General features: G+C 37.6%; 4 protein-coding genes across 4 annotated transcripts; 1 reads left to right on the forward strand and 3 right to left on the reverse strand.

The window, feature by feature from the left end:
- Positions 1-4875: 4875 nt before the first annotated feature.
- Positions 4876-6022, forward strand: LOC103942709 (16.9 kDa class I heat shock protein 2-like). Its single transcript, XM_009352898.3, has one exon. The coding sequence runs from the start codon at positions 4921-4923 to the stop codon at positions 5386-5388; it is 468 nt and encodes a 155-aa protein (XP_009351173.1). The 5' UTR covers positions 4876-4920; the 3' UTR covers positions 5389-6022.
- Positions 6023-6065: 43 nt separating this feature from the next.
- Positions 6066-6753, reverse strand: LOC103942692 (16.9 kDa class I heat shock protein 2). Its single transcript, XM_009352882.3, has one exon. The coding sequence runs from the start codon at positions 6614-6616 to the stop codon at positions 6146-6148; it is 471 nt and encodes a 156-aa protein (XP_009351157.2). The 5' UTR covers positions 6617-6753; the 3' UTR covers positions 6066-6145.
- A 1946-nt stretch (positions 6754-8699) lies between these two features.
- LOC103942684 lies at positions 8700-11297 on the reverse strand. The gene is made up of 3 exons (XM_009352874.3): positions 10695-11297; positions 10091-10471; positions 8700-9475 (listed from the first exon to the last, which is right to left on the reverse strand). Exons 1-3 carry the CDS (start codon positions 10992-10994, stop codon positions 8843-8845), a joined length of 1314 nt encoding a protein of 437 aa, XP_009351149.2. The 5' UTR covers positions 10995-11297; the 3' UTR covers positions 8700-8842.
- Positions 11298-15435: 4138 nt separating this feature from the next.
- LOC103942995 lies at positions 15436-18808 on the reverse strand. Its single transcript, XM_009353184.2, has 2 exons — positions 18154-18808; positions 15436-15982 (listed from the first exon to the last, which is right to left on the reverse strand). The coding sequence occupies exons 1-2, from the start codon at positions 18537-18539 to the stop codon at positions 15748-15750; spliced, it is 621 nt and encodes a 206-aa protein (XP_009351459.2). The 5' UTR covers positions 18540-18808; the 3' UTR covers positions 15436-15747.
- Between the last annotated feature and the right edge of the window lie 1771 nt (positions 18809-20579).

Raw genomic sequence — 20579 nt, forward strand, 5'->3', positions numbered from 1 at the left:
TATGTTTACTTGTACTATTGAAACTCTTCAATGTTATGAGAGAGGAGAATATAAGAGTCAAGCTTTTCCTTAATTTCTTGCACTACATGAAATTTCTCAAATATTTTCGTGCCCTAAACACCCTGAACAAAACAGTCTCGCTAAACGAAAACATCGTCATATTGTTGAAACGGGTTTAGTCATGTTGTCTCATGCTCATGTTCCTAATAAATTTTTGTTCGATGCGTTTCAAACAGCCACTTTATTTATAAAATAGACTTCTAACTCGTGTTCTTTCAAATATTTCACCATTTGTAAAGGAAGCCTAACTATAAGATGTTTAAAGTGTTTGGTAGTCGTCATTTTCCAAGGTTGAAACCATATAATAATAATAAACGTGAGTCCAAATCAAAGTCTTGTGTGCTTTTAGGACATTCACTTAACCATCAAGGATATAAATGCTTGGATTTATCCATCAAACGATTTATTTGTCTCGTCATGTCCTATTCGATGAGGACTCTTTTCCTTTCCAGGAACTCACACCTATCGAGGATTGCATGGATAAAACAGGTTTGATCTCTTCACATGATTTGTTTTTTAGTTTCCCATCTTCTTAACCTGCCTCCCATGAGATCATTAACCCCATTGAACCCGTGCCAAATCCCATAGTTCCACAAACAAATCATGTTGTACATAAAATCCTAGGATAGCATGCCATAGTGCCTTCCAATCCTACGAACAATAGACCACCTTTAGAATCCATAAATGAGCAAAAAACAGCGTCGTCCATCCAACAAAATGAACCAGTGAGTGCATCAACTAGTTCCATTGCTACACAAACTCCAATTCATCCCATGATAACTCATAGTAAAGCCGATGTTCAAAACCCCAATCCTAAGTATGCATTGCATATGACTTATGATAAAAAAAATGCTTGAACCAACTTGTTTTACTCAAGCAGTGAAGCATCAAGAATGGAGGGATGCAATGGTGAAAGAGTTCAATGCCTTACAAAGATGTGGAACCTGGAGGTTGATGTCTTACCATTCTTCCATGAACTTGCTTCCTAATAAATGGGTTTACAAGATCAAACAGTGTGCTGATGGCTCATTTGAATGTCATAAAGCAACGTTAGTAGCTAATGATTTTCACCAACAGCAATGGATTGACTACAATGAAACATTCAGTCGAATTGTCAAACATAGTACCATTCGGTTGGTTCTCAATCTTGCAGTTTCGAATAAGTGGTTGGTCCGTCAACTGGATGTTCAGAATGCGTATTTGCATGGCTATCTTGCAGAGGATGTTTACATGAGGTAGCCAGTAGATTTTATTGATCAACAGTTTCCCAATCATGTATGCAAGTTGCAGAGGAGTTTATATGGTTTGAAACAAGCACCTCGTGCTTGGTTCCAACAGTTTTTTGGATTTTTTGCTACAACTAGGCTTCCAGGAGTCGAGATGTGATTATTTTTTATTAGTGTTTAATCATTGTGGAGTCTACTTGATTTTATTAATCTATGTGGACGATATATTAATAATGGGAAGCAGTCAAGTTCAAACGAAGAATTTAATCACGAAGCTTGGCACCTTGTTTTCTATGAAGGATTTGGGGCCCTAAATTACTTTTTGGGAGTTGGAAGTTTAAGAATCATATGCATCTCAATCGAACAAAATGTGCTCTTGATTTGTTGAAGAAAACCAAGTTCACTAATGTAAAGCCTATTTCAACTCCAATACCTTCTGGACATAAGTTGAGTGCTCATGATGGAGACCCTTATCCTGATCCACAAACGTATATGAGTATTGTGGGTGCTTTGCAATATATTCACGATCACCTGTCCTGACTTGTCTTATGTTGTTAACCAGGTTTGCCAATTCATGCATTCACGAAAGAACACTCACTCGACAACTGTAAAATGCATAATGAGGTATTTGAAGGCCACTTATGATCATGGGTTGGTGTATAAGCCTGGTAGTATGCAACTTAGTGCCTTTTCTGATGCGGATTATGTTGGAGATCTAGATACTAAGCATTCTACGGGTGGCTTCTATATTTATTTGGGGTTTAATTTGGTTTCATGGAGTTCAAAGAAGCAAAAGACAGTGTCTCGTTCTAGTACTGAGGCTGAGTATAGACAATTAGCGTATAAAGTTGCAGAGTTATCATGGTTGTGATCCTTATTCAAGGATTTGCAACTACAGGTTGCTCGGCCAAAGATATGGTGTGACAATATTTCTTCAATTTCCTTGGCTTCCAATATTTTTTTTCACTCACGCACAAAACATTTGGAGGTAGATTACCATTATGTTAGGGAAAAAGTGATTCGTGGTGAACTTCTCGTGAATTACATATGTTCTCAAGACCAAATTGCAGATTTGTTTACTAAAGGGTTGTCCTTTATACGTTTCAAACTTCTTGTGTTCAAGCTTCCAGTCGTTCCTCGGTCTGTTAGCTTGCAGGGGGCTGAAAGATTGAGTCATGAATCCTCTTCCAACACAAACTATTGAGTTTGTTTACTTGGTAAGCAATTCTGATTGGCTAGCTTTTCTTTTATTATTATTTGATTTTTCCAAGTTGTTGTAGTTAGTTTCCACCGTGTGTTCAAGTGATGGTTTGTTATTTTTAAATTTTGAATTATACCTTGTAAATAGGATTTTGAAAGTCCTAATGCAATCTGAAGTTGATTATAAATAGATCGCACCCTATGTTGTTGAGGGTATGCAATACAGTGAAGAAAAACCTTGTGTGATATTTACTTTCCTGCAAAACCAGATTACTGGAAACCTAGTTCTCTATAAATCCTAATTCTTTACTTATTTCAAAAATTTTAACAGATAATTTAAGCAAGAAATACTTACAAACTTGCGTAGCGTCACGACTTGGATACAATGCTAATTGAATCCAGTAAGATACAATGCGTTTTGAATTGTAAATCTCGAGTTCTATATTGTATAGCTCTCGAGTTTGTGTCCCCCCGGCGTTTTAGTGATTGTGCCACCTTTCGAGGGTCATGACTGTTTGCTGGTCTAACTTTGTTCGGTGATGGTTGCAGACCTATGGTCGGTTCTGTGATCAAATCGCTTTCCATGGCCAAATATGTGAGACACCTTGTTGGGGTCGTGGCTGGTGCAATCCGGTTGCAGAGGTTCGAGATTAGTGCGCCATGCTTTGTTGTTGCGGAGATGAGCAGACCATAATTTATCTCCTTAGTTGTATTTTGTGTTTTTTGTATATGTTTGTGCGCCTTTTTGGATTTTGATGTGTCACCACTGATCTAGCGTGATTAATTTATACGATCGGTTTTCGCGTTTCTATGCGCATTGTAGTTGCTATATAAGAGATTAATTTTGTTTGTTTGTTGTGCGCTTATTCCCATCAAATCAAGAATGCTTAGTTGATACTTGTTTTGTAAATTACTATTATCGTTGTATTAATAAATTTTCGCCACCACTTCTTTAAAAGAACAAGACATTGAACTAATTATTGTATGTACTCTGCTCGTTTTAATAATTAGGAAGCCTAAGATATAAGGGAGCGTGCATTTATTTACTAAAGTATTGGCAAAGGCCAATTTGCTTCCTTCGAAAAAAATATATAATTTCCTTCCTTACGCCATTTCAACTAGACAAAAAAGCCTCATCAAATCTTTGCTAGTTTATTTTTCCTGGGCATTTGCCGAAGTCTTTTGGATAAGAGATTTTTCACTGTGATCAGTACACAAGGTGATACATCACGTGTTACTTTATAAATAGTGGGATATGTGTGCTACATAGTTAATAATTTAAAAAATAAAATTTATTATCACTTCTATAAAAACATGTGATGTACTATCTGTATTCCTGTTACAATGAAAATTTTCTTTTTTGAGGGGAGTTTTGCCTACGTAGCACACAAATTGGACTTGTCTTAACATTTCTTGGCAAAAACACATAAGTTCGGCGTTTAAACATCTCTGCTTAACTTTATGATTTTGTTCTCTTATTTTTTTAATTGAAATGCTAGAAATGTCCGAAGTGTGTAAGAAGAGGAGAACGCAAGGTCTTTAGTGACCTATTCTTGTGAGTCATCCTCACTAATCCAACGAAATGGGAGATTGGCCAAAGCGAAGAGAAGGATGAGCAGGGGCTTGAGGAATAATGCGTATACTGCTAACTATTGTGAGACTTAGGCAACTCTTTCACCTTCATCTGCATGAACGAACAATATGTATAATTGAGCAATATATGAAATATGTAAGGCAAGAAAAAATTTGGAGTTCATGTATAATTGGTGAATGTTTTCTTGTTGTCAAGACATAAAATATCAATTCCATATTTTAAAATAACCTTGATGAAAACAATAAAAGCTTTTTCAGTGCTAGTTGCAAAAAATCCTTCTGTTCCTTAGCGCAAAACGTGTTGTAGTATGAATTCAGTGAGAGAAGAAAGAGAGAGATCAGCCAGAGAAAAGAGAATGGAGAGAATGGCATGAGGAATTATATAGACCCAAACAGAGTAGTTGGGTTCTTTTTTGGATCCAACGGAGAAAGCCCAAAATTTACAAAAAAAATTAATAAAAATAACTTGAAAAATTTGAGTTTTAACTATAAAAAAATAAAGAGTAAAATAAATTTAAATTAAAGTGAAGAAAACTTTTCGTTAAAAACTTCTAAGTTTCTAAGTACCAATTATGTTTTGGGCCGAAAAAGAAAAAGAAAAACACTTTCAAGAAGTTGATGGAATTGGAATCTGACGGAACTCTCCGTTATCTACTTTTTTTTTTTCTCTTTCTTCTGGATAATTGCAGAAGTCTCTGCAACTCTCGGAGAAATCTTCTATGCCCCTATATATACATATATACACCCCACCCTGATCAGATAGAAGCGTCTAAAGCAGCCAAAGCAAAAATACGTCACTCAAATACTTCAAATTTGATACCCAGCAGAAACCCAGCATCCAATGGCTCTCAGTCTCTATGGCAACGGCCGACGAAGCAGCGTCTTCGACCCCTTCTCTCTCGACATCTGGGACCCGTTTGAGGGCTTCGGCACTCTGGCCAACTTCCCCTCCTCCGCCCGTGAAACCACCTCCATCGCCAACACCCGCGTCGACTGGAAGGAGACCCCGGAGGCCCACATCTTCAAGGCGGACCTCCCGGGGATCAAAAAGGAGGAGGTGAAAGTGGAGGTGGAGGACGGGAGGGTCCTGCAGATCAGCGGCGAGAGGAGCAGGGAGCAGGAGGATAAGAACGACAAGTGGCACAGGGTGGAGAGGAGCAGCGGCAAGTTTATAAGGAGGTTCAGGCTGCCGGAGAACGCGAAGATTGATCAGGTGAAGGCGGCGATGGAGAATGGGGTGCTGACCGTGACTGTGCCGAAGGAGGAGGAGAAGAAGCCTGAGGTCAAGGCCATTGAAATCTCCGGCTAAACTAAGCTCGCATATGTTAAACCTCGGCTTCTTTTGGGCTTAATGTCGTGATTAAGTTAAATAATCATGGTTTGTTTTTTGTTGTGGTGTTAATTTCTGCGCTTTGTATTTCCGAGTCTGTGTGTGTGAGACGAGTGATATGGTGTGTCAAACTTAATGTATGGGTTCTTCCTCTAAAATATTATATACCTTTATCAAAATTGCGTACATTTTAAATTTGTATTTTTGAATTTATTATCTTACAATTACGAGATTTATTTCAATATATAAGTACGAGGTTTATTCGAATATTAAATTTAATCCTGAAAATACAGCACCCACTCCCTTTTTTCACTTTCCAAGGCCTTCGTATATTTCTTTTTTTTTTTTCACCATTCAAGGCCTACAAATATTTCGAAATAGAGAAAATTTCTATCGGCAGGTGCTATTTGAGAACATTTATCCGATTTAAATTTGTGAGATATTATAAATTTTTTGTTGGTAAAATGGAAAGAATTAGGAGAAGAAGCGTCCACGAGTAATAAATGAGAAGACCGAAAAGTTAGGATGGATTTTTTATTAGGCGCATACACTTGCAAAATTACATAATTCCATATCGACTTACATTTATTCCATTACGAAAGTACCAGTTAATACAAAAAAAAAAAAAAAAAAAAACAACCGATCAAACGCATACATGACGCATAAGCTGCACTTGATTTATTTAATTTCGGTAATTAACTGTTAATAGACACGGAAAACTTAAATAACTAATGAATCAACCAGAGATCTCAATGGACCTGACATCCACCTTCTTGGCGTTCACCTTAGGCACAGTGATAGTCAGCACTCCGTTTTCCATCCCCGCCCTCACCTCCTCCACGCTCGCGTTCTCCGGCAGCCGAAACCTCCTCGTGAACGTCCCGCTGCTGCGCTCTACCCGGTGCCACCTTTCCGTCTTCTCCTCCTGCTCCCTCTTCCTCTCCCCGCTGATCTGGAGGATCCGGCCGTCCTCCACCTCAACCTTCACCTCCTCCTTCCTCAGCCCCGGCACGTCCGCCTTGAACACGTGCGCCGTCGGCGTCTCCTTCCAGTCGATGTGCGCGTGGGCGAACGACTCCGTTTCGGACCGGGACGACAGGTCCGAGAGTGAGCGGAACGGATGGTGGACCTGGTGGTCCCACAGGTCGAGTGAAAACGGGTCGAACACGCCCGATCGGCGCCCGAATGGGTTCGGAATCAGCGACATCGTTCGAGAATCTTCTGATCAATCAGGCAATTTGGAATTTGATTTTTCGGATAAGGGGCGGTTTCGAATTTGGGCGAATTTCATAAGTCAGTGATCAGATTTCTAGAGAGTTCAATTACGCGGCACGTTCTCCGCTTTCATCGCACGAAACATAAGGGCCGTTACATATTGGCAACTTTGTAAATATTACGATGTAAAAAACTCTATTCATCAAGGCCCAATGGCCCAAGCCCATGCCAACTTATCTCATTTTTATTGAAAGAATGAAGTGCTACATTAATATCTCATTTCAGTTTGGGGAAAAAGTTAAGACACATTAGAAAAATTCAGTAAGAAGCCTAATTGTAATTGGAAGCCCAATCACTATATATTCGTAGTAAATCAAGCTCTAATTCATGCGTAGAGTCTAAAACGAGAGATATGCAAATTCACAATCATGCCACGTCTAAATAAATTATAATTCATAATTCGAACATTCGAAAAATTCACAGTTACATATACAAAACTACAAATATTCATCATGTTAGGATCTATCAAAACAAGCTTACAATATTAATGCATTAAAATTTTAATTCGAATCATGCCAAGCTACTCTTCACACAACACTATTAAGGGGGCCCAAGTCACATAACAGGGCTTGTCAAAAGAGTTGTGGTGTGAACGATTATAAAAGTTCATTAGGTTTACGTGGAAGTCAAGCTTGTAGAGATTTTGGCCTGCTTGGGAGCACCAAAATTTTAGGCCCACAACTTTAGTTTGACGGGTTAAGGCTATGAGAGATAATTCTCTATCGATTTCTTTACAAACCAACTAAAATACTTCAAACCTAACCAAATTCAGAAACTTAATTCACCTAGATTTATGCGTTGACAGAGTATGATCTTCGGTTGTGCACCTCGTTGTAACGTGCTGGATGAACCTTACCATTTTAAGACAGAAATGAAATCAAAGAAGAAAATAGAGGAGTATAGCCAAAAATGAAACTTTGTTGTGGGACTTGGTGCAAGAAAGAAAGAATTCTGGGCAAAATGGTTAACCTAGCCTTCACGAGGCTACTTACTCTCTACAATACTACCCCAAAGAGGCATGATGTACCTACAACAATGGAAAAGAGAAAGGAAGACTTAACAAAACAAGAAGAAGTGAGAAACCTAAGGGATTCTCCGGTTAGGATTTTGAGGAATTCCCCGGTCGATCAATTGAAGCCTTCAGCACGCTTGAATGGGGGGATGGACCAAGCAGGCCAAGCAATCTCTAAGTGCTGGAAAACCCTAATTCATGAGCTTTAGCCTTTCCTTCATTATGACCTTTGCCATAATAGAAACCCTAATTAGGCACTTCAAAACCAACAACCAAGGATATCTCTCTCACGCTAAAATAGGGGCCTTTTAGCTTCCACATCACACATTACTGATGCAAGTTATAATTTGTTGTTATAGTTATTCAGTCATTGCTATTGGGGGTTGTTGGTTTATCTGGAATATCTCCTAAGACATGCTTTTCTTTTGAGGTATCTCAAGGCCTGGAGTCCGAAACAAACCAAGGGAGTTAAGCATCCCAAAGCCCAAGTTCTGCTTGATCAAAAAAAATCCCTAACAACAGAATGTTTGAAGAGTTGGATAAAGAGTCACTAAGGCTTGGTTTGGTACTGAGGTGATTCTGAAAAAAGTTGGTATAAAAAAAAGCTCATAGTTGTTTTTGTGTTTGGTAAACATTCAGCTTCAGCTTTTTTTCACAGTTTTGGGTGAAAAAAAGCCAAAAACAAGAAGCTGCAAAACCCAGCTTTGAAAAACTGACTTTTTTTCACATCTGTTTTACATAAAAGTTTACCAAACACTATAATACTGCTTTTTTTTTTTCAAAAGCACTTTTACAAAAAAGTTTACCAAACACTTTGCTGCTTTATTTCACAGCTGCTTATTCTCACAGCACAGCAGAAGCAGCTTTTTTTCAAAGCACAGCAATACCAAACCAGCCCTAAATCTAGAGTCTCTAGCACATTTTCTAAATTTGAAGAATCATTCGACAATTTTGTAGGAGCACAAAAAATCAAATGTAGGTACTTCAAATTTAGTTTTGTGAGTTCTCTTGGAGATGCTCTTATTTGACTACCAAACATCAAAACTGCATAACAAACAATAATTGTAAGATTCGCTTAGTTTTTTGTTTAGTGATACTCTTCGTAAAATTATGTACAAAATCAAAAAAATCACGAATTTGCAATTCTTAATCACTGTTATCGTTGTCTTCTGAATCATATTCAACATTGAGTGCAGCGACTTTCGAAGCACTAATTCTCCATGAAGCGGATCGAATTTTGTAGGGCAATTTGGAATGTGCACTAGTGACCATGGCACCACATTTGCCTTCCTTTTCTTCTTTCTTTAAGTCACCGGGAGGCAAGAAGCAGTCCATGGACAAACCCTTTATGTTAAAATCGACTTCCTCGATTTCCCAAGCCTCCTCCATTCGTGTCCTTGAATGGCCTTCCGTGCTGTCACCAAACCTAAACAACGATACACATGTCTTGCCCCCATGCGCAATGCTGATGCCTTCGACATTCCGGTAGTCTTGGATGTAGGACTCCATTGTGGTCTCCCAAAAGATGCTGTGGTCGTTGCCGGCGGATTTGATTCGGAGGAGGTGGGAGTCCTCTAGTTGGACAAGGAGGCCGGTTTTTTGGCTGAAGTGGCCCCAAACTGTGTGCCTTATTATCTCAACGTTGGAGCTGCTTCTTGCTTTTAGGGTTGAGAGTTCGGCTTCTAGTTTTAGTATGAAGCAGTCTTCGTCCTTGATTGCTTTCTCTCCAATGCAAACTGAGTTGCTGAATAAGTTAGCTGTTGACCTTGGATCAAGACCCTGTTTAGTACAAAAAATAGTATGGTTATTTAGTGTATTAAGGTATTTAGTTGTCTCTTTTTTTTTCTTTTTGAATAAAGAAAATGACTTTTGAAAACAAGCAAAGATAAAAAATAATAATAATAAAAAAAGGGCTATGCAGTTAGGGAAAGAGTGGTAAGAGACGTGTAGGTGGGGCATAGAATTATGCTATGGACTAATTGGATGGGGACAGACCAACTTACAAGTCGGTCTTCTCAAACGCAAAGTCAAAAAAAAAACAAACTAGAGTGGAATCCAAAAAGCACACAAATCACCATCAAAATTAGTGAAAAATGTCCCCAAACACACGCTTTTGCTAGAACTAATGAATTGCATAAAGAATCAAATGTTATAGATTGTGAGATTCATATGCATTAACGATTGATAATAATTTAATTATGTCTAGTAAAAGTACTTATTTGTAATTCATAATCGTTGATTGATATCAGACTCAAATGTATAAATGATCTACAATTAAGTTATGGAAGCCTAAGTGGTAATTAATTTTGTTCAAATGGTGAAAATAAAAGAACAACCAATTTTATTTTAAAAGAAAAAACTACCCGGAAAGGGAGAGGTGGGAGGGGTTGGTACCTGAAGGAGACGCCGGAGAGGACGAGGCGGGCCTCGAGAGGCATGAGAGTGGTGCCATGGCGTTTGGCGCCAAGCCACCTTTCCATCACTCCCTGCACTGATCTTGCAACCAGACACCACCAATTCCAAGCACCAAAGCTCTGGTCTTTTCTGCCACAGCACAAACCCACCCATCTCGCCGCCGCCGCCAACTGATCTCAACAAGCTCTTAACCTTCAACTTGTTCTTACCACCATTCAAGCTCCTCTCTCCAGTACAAAACTCTGACGCCGCCATCTTCACCTTCCCCATTGCGCACATGCTATCTACTGAATTCAAAGCCTTCTCTCCTCCCACTGCCGCTATGTATTGCTTCATTATGTACTTAGCCATCGAAGATTCCTACAAATCATAAAACACAAAAATAATTAAGGAACTTCATATGTGACCAAAATTATTTATATGCAACAAGACTTGTGACTTGTCATAATACTGTCTTACTAGTTATAATTATGTCGTCAAACTGAGAATCTGAATTATTAATAGTATTCGTTATTTTCTGAAAGTGCGATCCAAATTTCGGTCTAGCAACATAAGCGTTAATAATTAGGTATAAATGACTTACAATGGGTTGATCTTTCATGGCGTGGCTACTGGGTTGCTGATCGTTGGGAATTGGTAATGGAATCAGAGGGGCTCCAATGACTCCAAGCAAGAGCTGGACTTCGGCGTTTTTGCTTCCAAAAACCGCGTTGGCTGATTGTGATCGGTCGTTGTTTGAGGGTTTCATCCACGACTTCATGTTGTACCATGAAATGGTGGCGTTCTTGTGATTGCCTGAAGCATACATCTCTTCGGGGATTGGGACCTCGAGGACGGTTTCAAGGCCGTCTTCACGGTCCAGATTGGGACAAAGCTTCCTCATGACGATGACAAGAAAGAGCAGAGCAGATTAAGTGGCGAAAGAGAGTTTAGGAGGAGGGAGGAGGGTGTGGGATTGGATAATATTATATGGGATGGGAGTATTGGGTTATTGGTGGAAAGTGCTATTCCATGTAGGACAAGGAATACTAAGAGGAATTAAGGTTGCTGTGAGTTGAGTCTTGGATTCAAAGGGTCCTGTAGGGAGGGGTCTTTGCAGTCTGCAGCTGTTAAACATTACCAACCGACCAATGGCTCTCACTCTAACGTGGTTTGCTTTGTCCATATCGTGTTTGCACGCTCTCTCTCTCTCTCTCTCTGAAACTTGGTTTGTTCTGATTTTATAATTGATATAAATGGGCATCCAATGGAGTAAAACTTCTCATCTAAACTCAAAGAGTGTTGAATTAAAAATGGGTTAAAAGGAAAGTAGTGTTAAAGCCATTAAAGGTAGAGTTATTCATGTGTGTGACCTTAATTTCAACTACCAACCAGGTTTAATTTTTTTTGGAGTTGGATTAGGACGACTTTTCGACGGTTAAAGTTAGTGAATTTATAAAAATTTAATTAAAGCAATAAGTGTTTTTTCGTCAAGGATTTTAGGAATGGAGAAAAGGAAACAAAGAAATCATGGAACTTAGGAATGGAATAAGAACCTACTTGATCCAATTTATGATTTTGAGGAATAGAGAATAAGAACTTTAGTAGATACAATTCCTGACTTTGATTAGAATATCATTATATAAAAAATTTACGGATTCTGCAATCATATTTACATGCAATTTTTCTAAGAAAAGCAATATTGGAAAAGAAAGAATCGAATATAGGATATTAGGCGTAAGACGGTTCTAATCATTTGAACTATACCTTTTAAATCCATGTATTTTTACTTTTTTATTTTTCTTTTGACAAATAACAAGGTAATCTATACTAAATTTATCTAAACTACGAAAGAGAAATTCGAACAGGGACCGTATATTTTTATATTCCCCTATATGTTAGTAAACGAGCAAAAATCGGACGTGAATGATTCTCTCATACAGTAAACAAAGCTCATTCACAATACACCCAAAAAGAAAAAAGAGAAAAAAGATAAAGCAAAAGGGGACCGTATATAGCTCCAATAACTGTGGCATACACTTCGCATGCATGTATTGTCCCCATCCATATAACTGTGGCATACAATTTGCTGCCTTTAACCGCAGCATATAATCTGACGCAAAAAACTTTTTACGCATTAAAACGGATAAGAACATAATCATCATCCAGATTATCATTGGATGCTTGTGCTGGAGCATGCGACCGACATTTTGATTGAGTCGACACTCGATCCAACTTTGTCTCTCAATTCCAATATTTTTGCTGCATGCTGCTGCTTGTTGCTGCTGCATTGCATTAGCTGTATCTGTACGTGATTAATTGTTTTATTTTATGTTTTTAGTTAATTAGTTTGCTTTGTTTCCCTAATTGAGCAATTTGTCTTTTGCAAGACAAGAAACTGGAAGATACAAAGCTCCTGGATTAAAACCCTAAATTAATTGACACGCGTTGCTAATGGCTGCTCTCAATCATGTCCAGCACGTTCCTATGAAATCTTGAAAATATTGTTTTTTTTGTTTTTTTTGTTGTTTATTTATTTGGATTAACTTTTATGATCGATTGGAGCGGCAACGAGGTAACAAAGTATTGTTGTCACAGACATGCTTAGGGAGATGAGAAAACTGACCTACCAAAGATCTGCAACGCTGTCTTGCATTCTTTTTAGTGATATGCATATCTAACCAACAATAAAAAAAACATTAAAAAACAAAGCATAAGGCATCTCTAAGAGATTATATTAGATGAGTTCATTATCTGACCTAAATGAATATTCCTTCTTATACATTTTCTATTTAATTATCCATATTAATTTTTCTTAATGCAAACGTATTGAGGTGATTATTTTGATAATTCACACAATGAGTCAACAATAATTTAATATTAAATTTGGCATTGGAAGTATTTATTTATTTATTTATTTTTAATTCAAACGATAGTTCTACGATTCTAAGATAGACTAAGAAAATGAAGGGTGTAACTTTGAACCCATAATGTGGTTTTTATTTCTCACTTCACCCCTTGCTACTAGGGGTACTTCTACTATCAAGTTCTTGATCCATTTGATTATTATTCTTTTCCTGTTAGTAAAAGCAAATTGATATATAAGAAAAACGAAAGGAGAACGAAGAAAAATTTGAAGGAAAATTTCAATGATTTAGACGTGGATTGTTACAGAAAAGAAAGAAAAAAAAAACCTAAGGTTTACTTTCATGCTGGACCACGTGATGAGGTGAGAAATAAAGACCAATCTCTAAATAACACTAATTAATGGGCAGTGTTTAGATATTATCATGACTAATCTGTTATCAAAATGCACACCCTAACCCCCTTCAGAACCGGTATCTAACCGTATATACCCCTTTGAACTCTCATTTAATTTTGGAAGTTTTAACGAAACACTTCCGGCATTATTCACTTTTAACAAAAATAACATTTTTACTCTAAAAAATCACTTCTAATAATATGTACTTACAACACATTTTTATCATTTTTATTAAAACTCAAAATTTTTAAATTATTTTTATTAGTTTCTTTTTAATTTCCTTAAAATCTTTCATTCTTTCTCACTAATTGATTGGTGAAAGGTCTTTGAAAAACACCACCTCGATAAGTTTCTTCGTACACTGAGAATGCAGCTGTCAGTGTTTGCTTTTCTGTACAGAAGTTGTTATCCAGCTTGGAGAACGGGGCAATCTAATACTGGATCTACGGTGAGTGAGTACCTTTTATTATATGTGTCTCATTGTTATAACGTTTCGTGTCGATAATAAAAGAACGGTTTACATTGTAATATTAAGTATACGTCAGGATGACTGGTATACTAAGTCATGAATGTTTTTGCTCTAGAGTGCACTTACTATTAACCCCTTAAACTATAATAGGAACTCAATGCAACTTAAGAGCATAGCAGGCGTCACCAGCAGTGCAGAGCATCATAATAACAAACAAACAATTACTTCAATTTGTTTTCTTTTCCAATTTTTGGTGTCAGGAAATTATGATGGAGGCAGATTACATGCCCTCCTGTTTGGGTGTACTTCTCATCCCCTCTTATTTGTGTGGTCACGGTTAAGTCACGTTAACATTTTATATTCCTATTGCTTTTTGTTTTATTATCTTTATAAAAAAATCAATATAAAATATTAACGTAACTTAACCGTGACCACATAAAATAGAAAAAGATGAGAATGACACTTAAACAGAAAGGTAGACAATCTGCCTCCAATTATGATTGATTCGTCCACCTAAAAATAAAAAAAAATAAAAAATAAAAACAAAGAGAACAAAACTGAATGATGGAAAAATAATATTAAATTATATATCAATCATAAGAAATCCCTACCCTAATAATAAGAGTTGGTGATTTTTTTGGAGTGAGTTCCCACCAGCACGAGCTGTGTCTGCGGCCTATTAAGATTGTGATCGCCAATCACGGCACCTTCCACGCAGCAACTCGTGCATGGACCTAAAACCCTGACTTCCCCCCAACAACTGACATTGAATTTGGTTGCAACTTCATGTTTGCTTCGACTTGGGAAGTCATGAATGAGAAGACTTAAGAATAAACGAGAAAAAGAATGGGAATATGATCGACTATACTCCTCTAATCGATCTATGGAATTCACATATATTTATGTATATGTGCTAGTTAGGACGGACAAGCAAACACTCTTAACAGCTTGAGTTGCAAGCTTCTTAAATGGTGTCGAAAACTTTAAGCAATGATATCTCATGAAGCATGCCAAGCTTCTGCACTAGTATCCTTACCAACTTTTTTGTCAAACTCTTTACCAAATTTCAGGGTCATTGATAGAAACATCTGAGCAGTAATCATTGAGCTTGAATGTCAAACCATATTATATACATTTGACATTGCCGATGGTCAGTTCCAATGGCCAATTGCAAGAACACTACTCAGCTCAGCAAATACATTGCTTGCAGAGTCAATGCAACTCAATATCCAAATTTGAGTAGAAATGCCCCAGGATTCCCTGTTATGAGTCAAACTTTCACCCAGTTCCAATTACTTGCCTCCAAGAGTTAAAACTCATACCTTGTAGGATAAGAAATCTCCAACTAGTATTTTATGACCGAGAATGTTCTATTTAATCCATGCTACCCAAAAAAGAAAACCGGATTGGACGCAAACTCCAAATACACCCCATGGTAGGAGAGAAACTTCGGTATGATTGCCTGATTAGGGCAACTCTCATACCAATGAGATCATCATGGGGTAAGATGAGACCGAAATGCAAAGAGTCTTGCTTTTATAAGAGCTTCCCTTCGGATGACCTAATCCAAAAGCCCCTCTACAGCGTCTTACCTGCTTATACAACAATACAACATAGTGAAGCATCTGCCACAAATCTTTACATATAATTGGTTATGTTTATCTAATAAAGCATCTTGAGTTAGTACAATAAACTACTCTGGTGATGCAAATTCAATTCAAGTTTAAACTTTTAATAGTGGAAATATAAATTACACGACCTGCTGAAGCTAAGGCTACTAATATATGAACAACAAGTAGACAGAGAGAAACAGCTAACTCCAACATAGTTTTTGGAGGCACAGGTACAAGGAAGGTACCGCTGAGTGCTTGGTTGCTACCTCTCTATCATCACCGAAGGAAATGGGCAACCCTCTACACGAGTTTTTCATGAGGGCACATTGAAGTGAAACAGCCACGAGATGACAAACGCAAAGACCATACAAGCTAGCAAGAAGTTCAGGAAGCGGTGACCCTGCCAGAAGTTTCGGCTCTCTGCTGTCTGCACAGGGGCACCTCCTGCTGTTGTTGCCAGTGCGGCTTCATCATGCCACTGCTCCGCCAACTCAGCTTCACTCAAACCAGAAACATTACGTGCGGTTGATCCACAGATCTCACAGGTTCTGCAATCATATATATTCAGTACGAAAATTGAGCACTAATAACGTAGACATGAAGATGGAAAGGATACCCCAAAGAAGCATGTGAAACTCTACTCTTTTGTTTGGTTACAGGTTAGGCAATTGAAACTAAAAATATGGCATTGGATAGAAGATATTTCTTATTCCGAAGGCAGAACTGAAGAAAGAAGCAGGTGTAAAGAACAACTGTCATTCAGCATCCCTCCTGGGAGCTCTAACAAACTTTTTAGTTAGGGCAGAGTTATTAGTGTGAAACGCCATTCCCTGTATTCATATAAGAAGGTTTAGATTAGAAGTTGTCACAAATCTCATGCCACAGCTGGAAGCCCAATGTCCAGTTTTTCAGAAGTACAATGGGTTTATAAATGAATACATCAAATGGAACCAGTTCACTTCTAACTACGGTGTGGTAAAAAGCACACACATCTCCTTGCTCTATGCTTGGGTTAGAGTTACAAAACCTGCGTGTAAGACTGGGATCTTACCTAAAACAAATAACCTACACGTTTGATTTCCTATGGAAACAAAATAAAAAAACTATTTGCATAAACGCACAAACATTTTAATCCAATCACAAGGGAAAGATACAACTAGCCGGGACCAAATCAAGGTCAAGATACAACTAAGATTTTTTCGATAATGGTTTTAGGATGTGAGAAAAGTTTGACAAGTTGAACCGAATAAGATTTTTACTTTTACATGAAACTTTAAAATCTTTATCTTTTCAGGTATGTACTTGTTTTTACCATCTCAGTCAGATTGACATTGGCTTCTGCCATATTTCCATTTTAAAAACATACCAAGCATAAAGAATCTATGAGATCACCAGAATTCGGTAAGCAATGCACCACACAGCTCTGCTGAAAAGCTTGTCAACTTATAGCAAGGCGTTAATAGATGAAAGGAACAAAGTCTTAAACGAGAAAGCAGACGGAACTATGCAAGCAATTTCAATTTCAGTTATTTTCCTACCTTTTTTCCTTTAACACAAGTACAAGGACACGAGGCAATTTAAAGGTTTTTGTCTAATGGGAGTAGGAAAGGTAGAAACCTTCAAAGTTCAAACATTACAAAACACTGAGAGTAGCTTAAGGAGAACAAAGGAATATAAGCATGTGTTACTTAGAAGCAACGGGCAATGTAAACCTGAGCGAAATAATGATATTCATTCTATAACAGCTTGTGCTCTGATGATGCACAAAGGTGTTATTGAGATGATTGTTGTTTATACATACTCGATCTTCTAATGGATTCAAACAAAATCATATAAACCTAGAGACCAAAATGCAGATTCTTTTCCACTTAACTTGTGGTGCTTCCGAAAAGACAAACCCACTTCAGTTGGTAATCACTCACTCTTCATAAGACGGCTTCTTACAACAATTTGAGCCGTCTAAGTTGGTAAATTCACACAGTGGGTCCATATCAGGAAAACGAAACTGGGTAAAAGCACTTAATTATTTCTAAAACAACCATCATGAAGATAAATGCATGTGTAAAACACATGTTCAATACAGGTTTACAAAGTCAAAGTGATTCAGTTAACATATCATATCAGAAGAAAGTGCAAACAAACCAAATTATTTGACTTTAACAAAGCACACGCCACCAACCGGCTTTGTCCAAGCGGAAAGGCGGAAAAAGCATCGGCAAGGAGTGAGAGAAATGGAAAGTGCAGGCATTCCAACAAGCTAAGAATGGGAGAAGAATCATGTGCACGTTGGAATTCCATGCAGGGCTGCCGGTGCTTTCAACTTTAGTTATATGCTCTTGGTTTACACCAATATGCTTTTTCCTTAAAGCAGCACACAAACTTATTCTAATTTGAGCTTGCATTATAATGTGCAGACGTGAGTTAGGTGGGTTGGTCAGATGAGTGTGCTCGCCTCTAGCACATTCATTTCCCCGTAAATTAGCGTAGATTAGAATATCGCTTTTATTATTATGTTTATCTCACTAAGTATAACATTTTTTCATGCATTATCCCCAAATTACATTTCACAGTTTCACAATCCTCGGAGGAACAACCTAACAATTTAACCTAGCATTTCAACGAATCAATGCAAAACACATAAAAGTAAAAACTTTTAACAGCGATGTAATTACCAAAACACAGAAAGATTTAACCTTTTAGATGTAAAAACAAAACTTACTTGTTACCCTTGATCTTGAACCAAGCCTCAGCACACTGCTTGTGGGCAGCAGCCAAATCAGCCTTACAAGAACACCCCAGCTCAATAGGAATCCCAGATTCCTGATTCGTTGCATCCAAGCTCAGATGACAAATCCTGCAATCCCTCTCCACCTTCACCACGTGCATCTTCACCTCCTCCAGATCCACCTCAACCGAACCCTCCGACACAGAGGATTCCCTCTCCACAATCTCAGACCCTGACTCACTGGAGCATCTCCCCTCCTGGTCCTCCGACCCCTGTGAGCCGGAGTCAAAGTAACTACTTCGACCCGTGGCGGCGCTGCGGCGTCCCACTTCCTCCTCAACCACATCAACAACCACGTGGGATTTGTCTGCGGCTGCCATTTGCAAAACCCAGAGAGAGACTCTTCATGTAATGGCCCTGTGCGGCCGTGATCATCAACGCCCACAGATGTTGAAGAAGCTCTCAACCCAGTAGGCAGTCGGTTTCTTAGATTTTCAGCAACTGGGTTCTGTCGCAGTAGGTAACCCCTCCCTCTCTCTCCTAACTCCCTCTCCGCACTCTCAGCGTCGGTGAGCAAGGAAATATCTTTTATATAGAATAATGGAGGAAAACAGACAGAGAGTAAAAATATGCTTGCAGTGAGCAGGTGAAACATAGTAACCTATAAAGCTTTCTAATTTGTGTCCCCAAAACAGAGGACTTTTGACCCCGGCTCTGCTTTTTCTGGTTAAATTAACAGGATTAATGTGTTGTTTAGGTTAGTGATCATAAACAACGAACAATGTGCCCCCACATTGCCTATTCAACTTTGCCTTTTTGGTTTAACAAGTAATGAGGGAGATTAGTGTCTCTGTTTATTTGTTAATCTCTCTGCTTCATTGAGAAGAAAAAGAAAGGGTCTCTCCTCAAACTAACAATTTAAGGATCAACATATTTAAACCGCATAAATTGAATTTCACGGTTTCCCTTAATTCATTTGGTGGGCTTCGTACACACAAACCAACAATTTGATTTTTTTTTTTTTACACACCAATGAACGGTGGAGATGTGTTGATATGTAGGATCCGAACATTAATGTTCGTAGCGGATCCAATTCCGTATAATTGAACGAAATGGAGCTGAAACCATTATTTTTTTGGAACTTTAACAAAATACTTCCGGTACTGTTTACTTTAAAAAAACCACAATTTTAGATTAAAAAGTCAATTTTGATACTAGTCACTTCATCATTTATTTTATCTTTATTGTTAAAACTCAGAGTTTCAAAACATTGTCATTAGGGAGGAGGATTCTCTACCCTTCTATTCTCATCTTTTTTCATCTTCTCCTCTCACGTATTATTTTTTGTCTTATTATCTCTATAAAAAAAATTAATATAAGATATTGATTTGATTTAACCGTGATTGTTCAAATAGGAAGATAGAAAGGCTAGAAAATCCTCCTCCCTTCGTTAGTTTTCTTTTATTTTTTATTAGAAAAGAAGTGATTGAGGTGACTTTAGAAACTGTTGAGGAGAGAACACAGGAATTGTTTGCATGAAAAGTAGATTTCATTTGGTTTTCTTGACTCAAAGTGCTTTTCTTTTAGGAGGTAGATTGTTTGTCTTTTTGTTTGGGTGTCTTTCTCGTTATTTTCTATTTTGTACAATCACGATTAAGTTATGTAAATATTTTATATTAATTTTTTTATAAAAATAATAAGATAAAAAATAATAAAAATATAAAATATTGATTTGGTTTAACCGTGATCGCATAAGTAGGAAGGGATGAAAAAGACATTCAAACACGAGGATAGACAATCTGCCTCCTTTCTTTTAAAGACATGGTTTCTCTACCCTCCCACTTCCCATACATTCCTATCCCCTTTTATTTATACAATTAAGGTTAAATCATATCAATATTTTATATTACTATTAACTTTTATTTTATTATAAGAAGTCGAAGGAAACGAGAGTGTATGAAAAGTGAAAGAGTAAAGAAGCCAGGTCCTTTCTTTAATCTGCTTCCGTTTCACTTGCGTAACTGGCACGATGACCCCAGCCTTTTGTTTTCTGAGGACAGTCCACTTTAACTTGTGAAAGACAGACATGCCCCTGCATTTTCTGATGTTGAAGGGGTGGTTTTGACTTTTCAAAACGTTAAGCGATTAAAAAAAACATAGGTGACGTGAGCACTGTTACCTATGGAACAGCTGTTCCATCATCATAAATTTTTAGGGTAAGTTGAAAATTTTCGTTTTAACCTAATGTTCGGCAAAATTCTAAATTAAACTTTTGGTTAAAATAAAAAGAGTTTTAACGAAAAATTTATGGTACTGTTTATTTTAACAAAAAAATCATATTTTTACACTAAAAAATTAATCCTGATACTATTCATTTTACTCTTTATTTTGTCCTTATCATTAAAACTCAAAATTTTCAA

The sequence above is a fragment of a genome, unplaced genomic scaffold (genome assembly GCF_019419815.1).
Source record: "Pyrus x bretschneideri cultivar Hongxiangsu unplaced genomic scaffold, Pyrus_bretschneideri_v1 Contig4, whole genome shotgun sequence".
Lineage (NCBI taxonomy): Eukaryota > Viridiplantae > Streptophyta > Magnoliopsida > Rosales > Rosaceae > Pyrus > Pyrus x bretschneideri.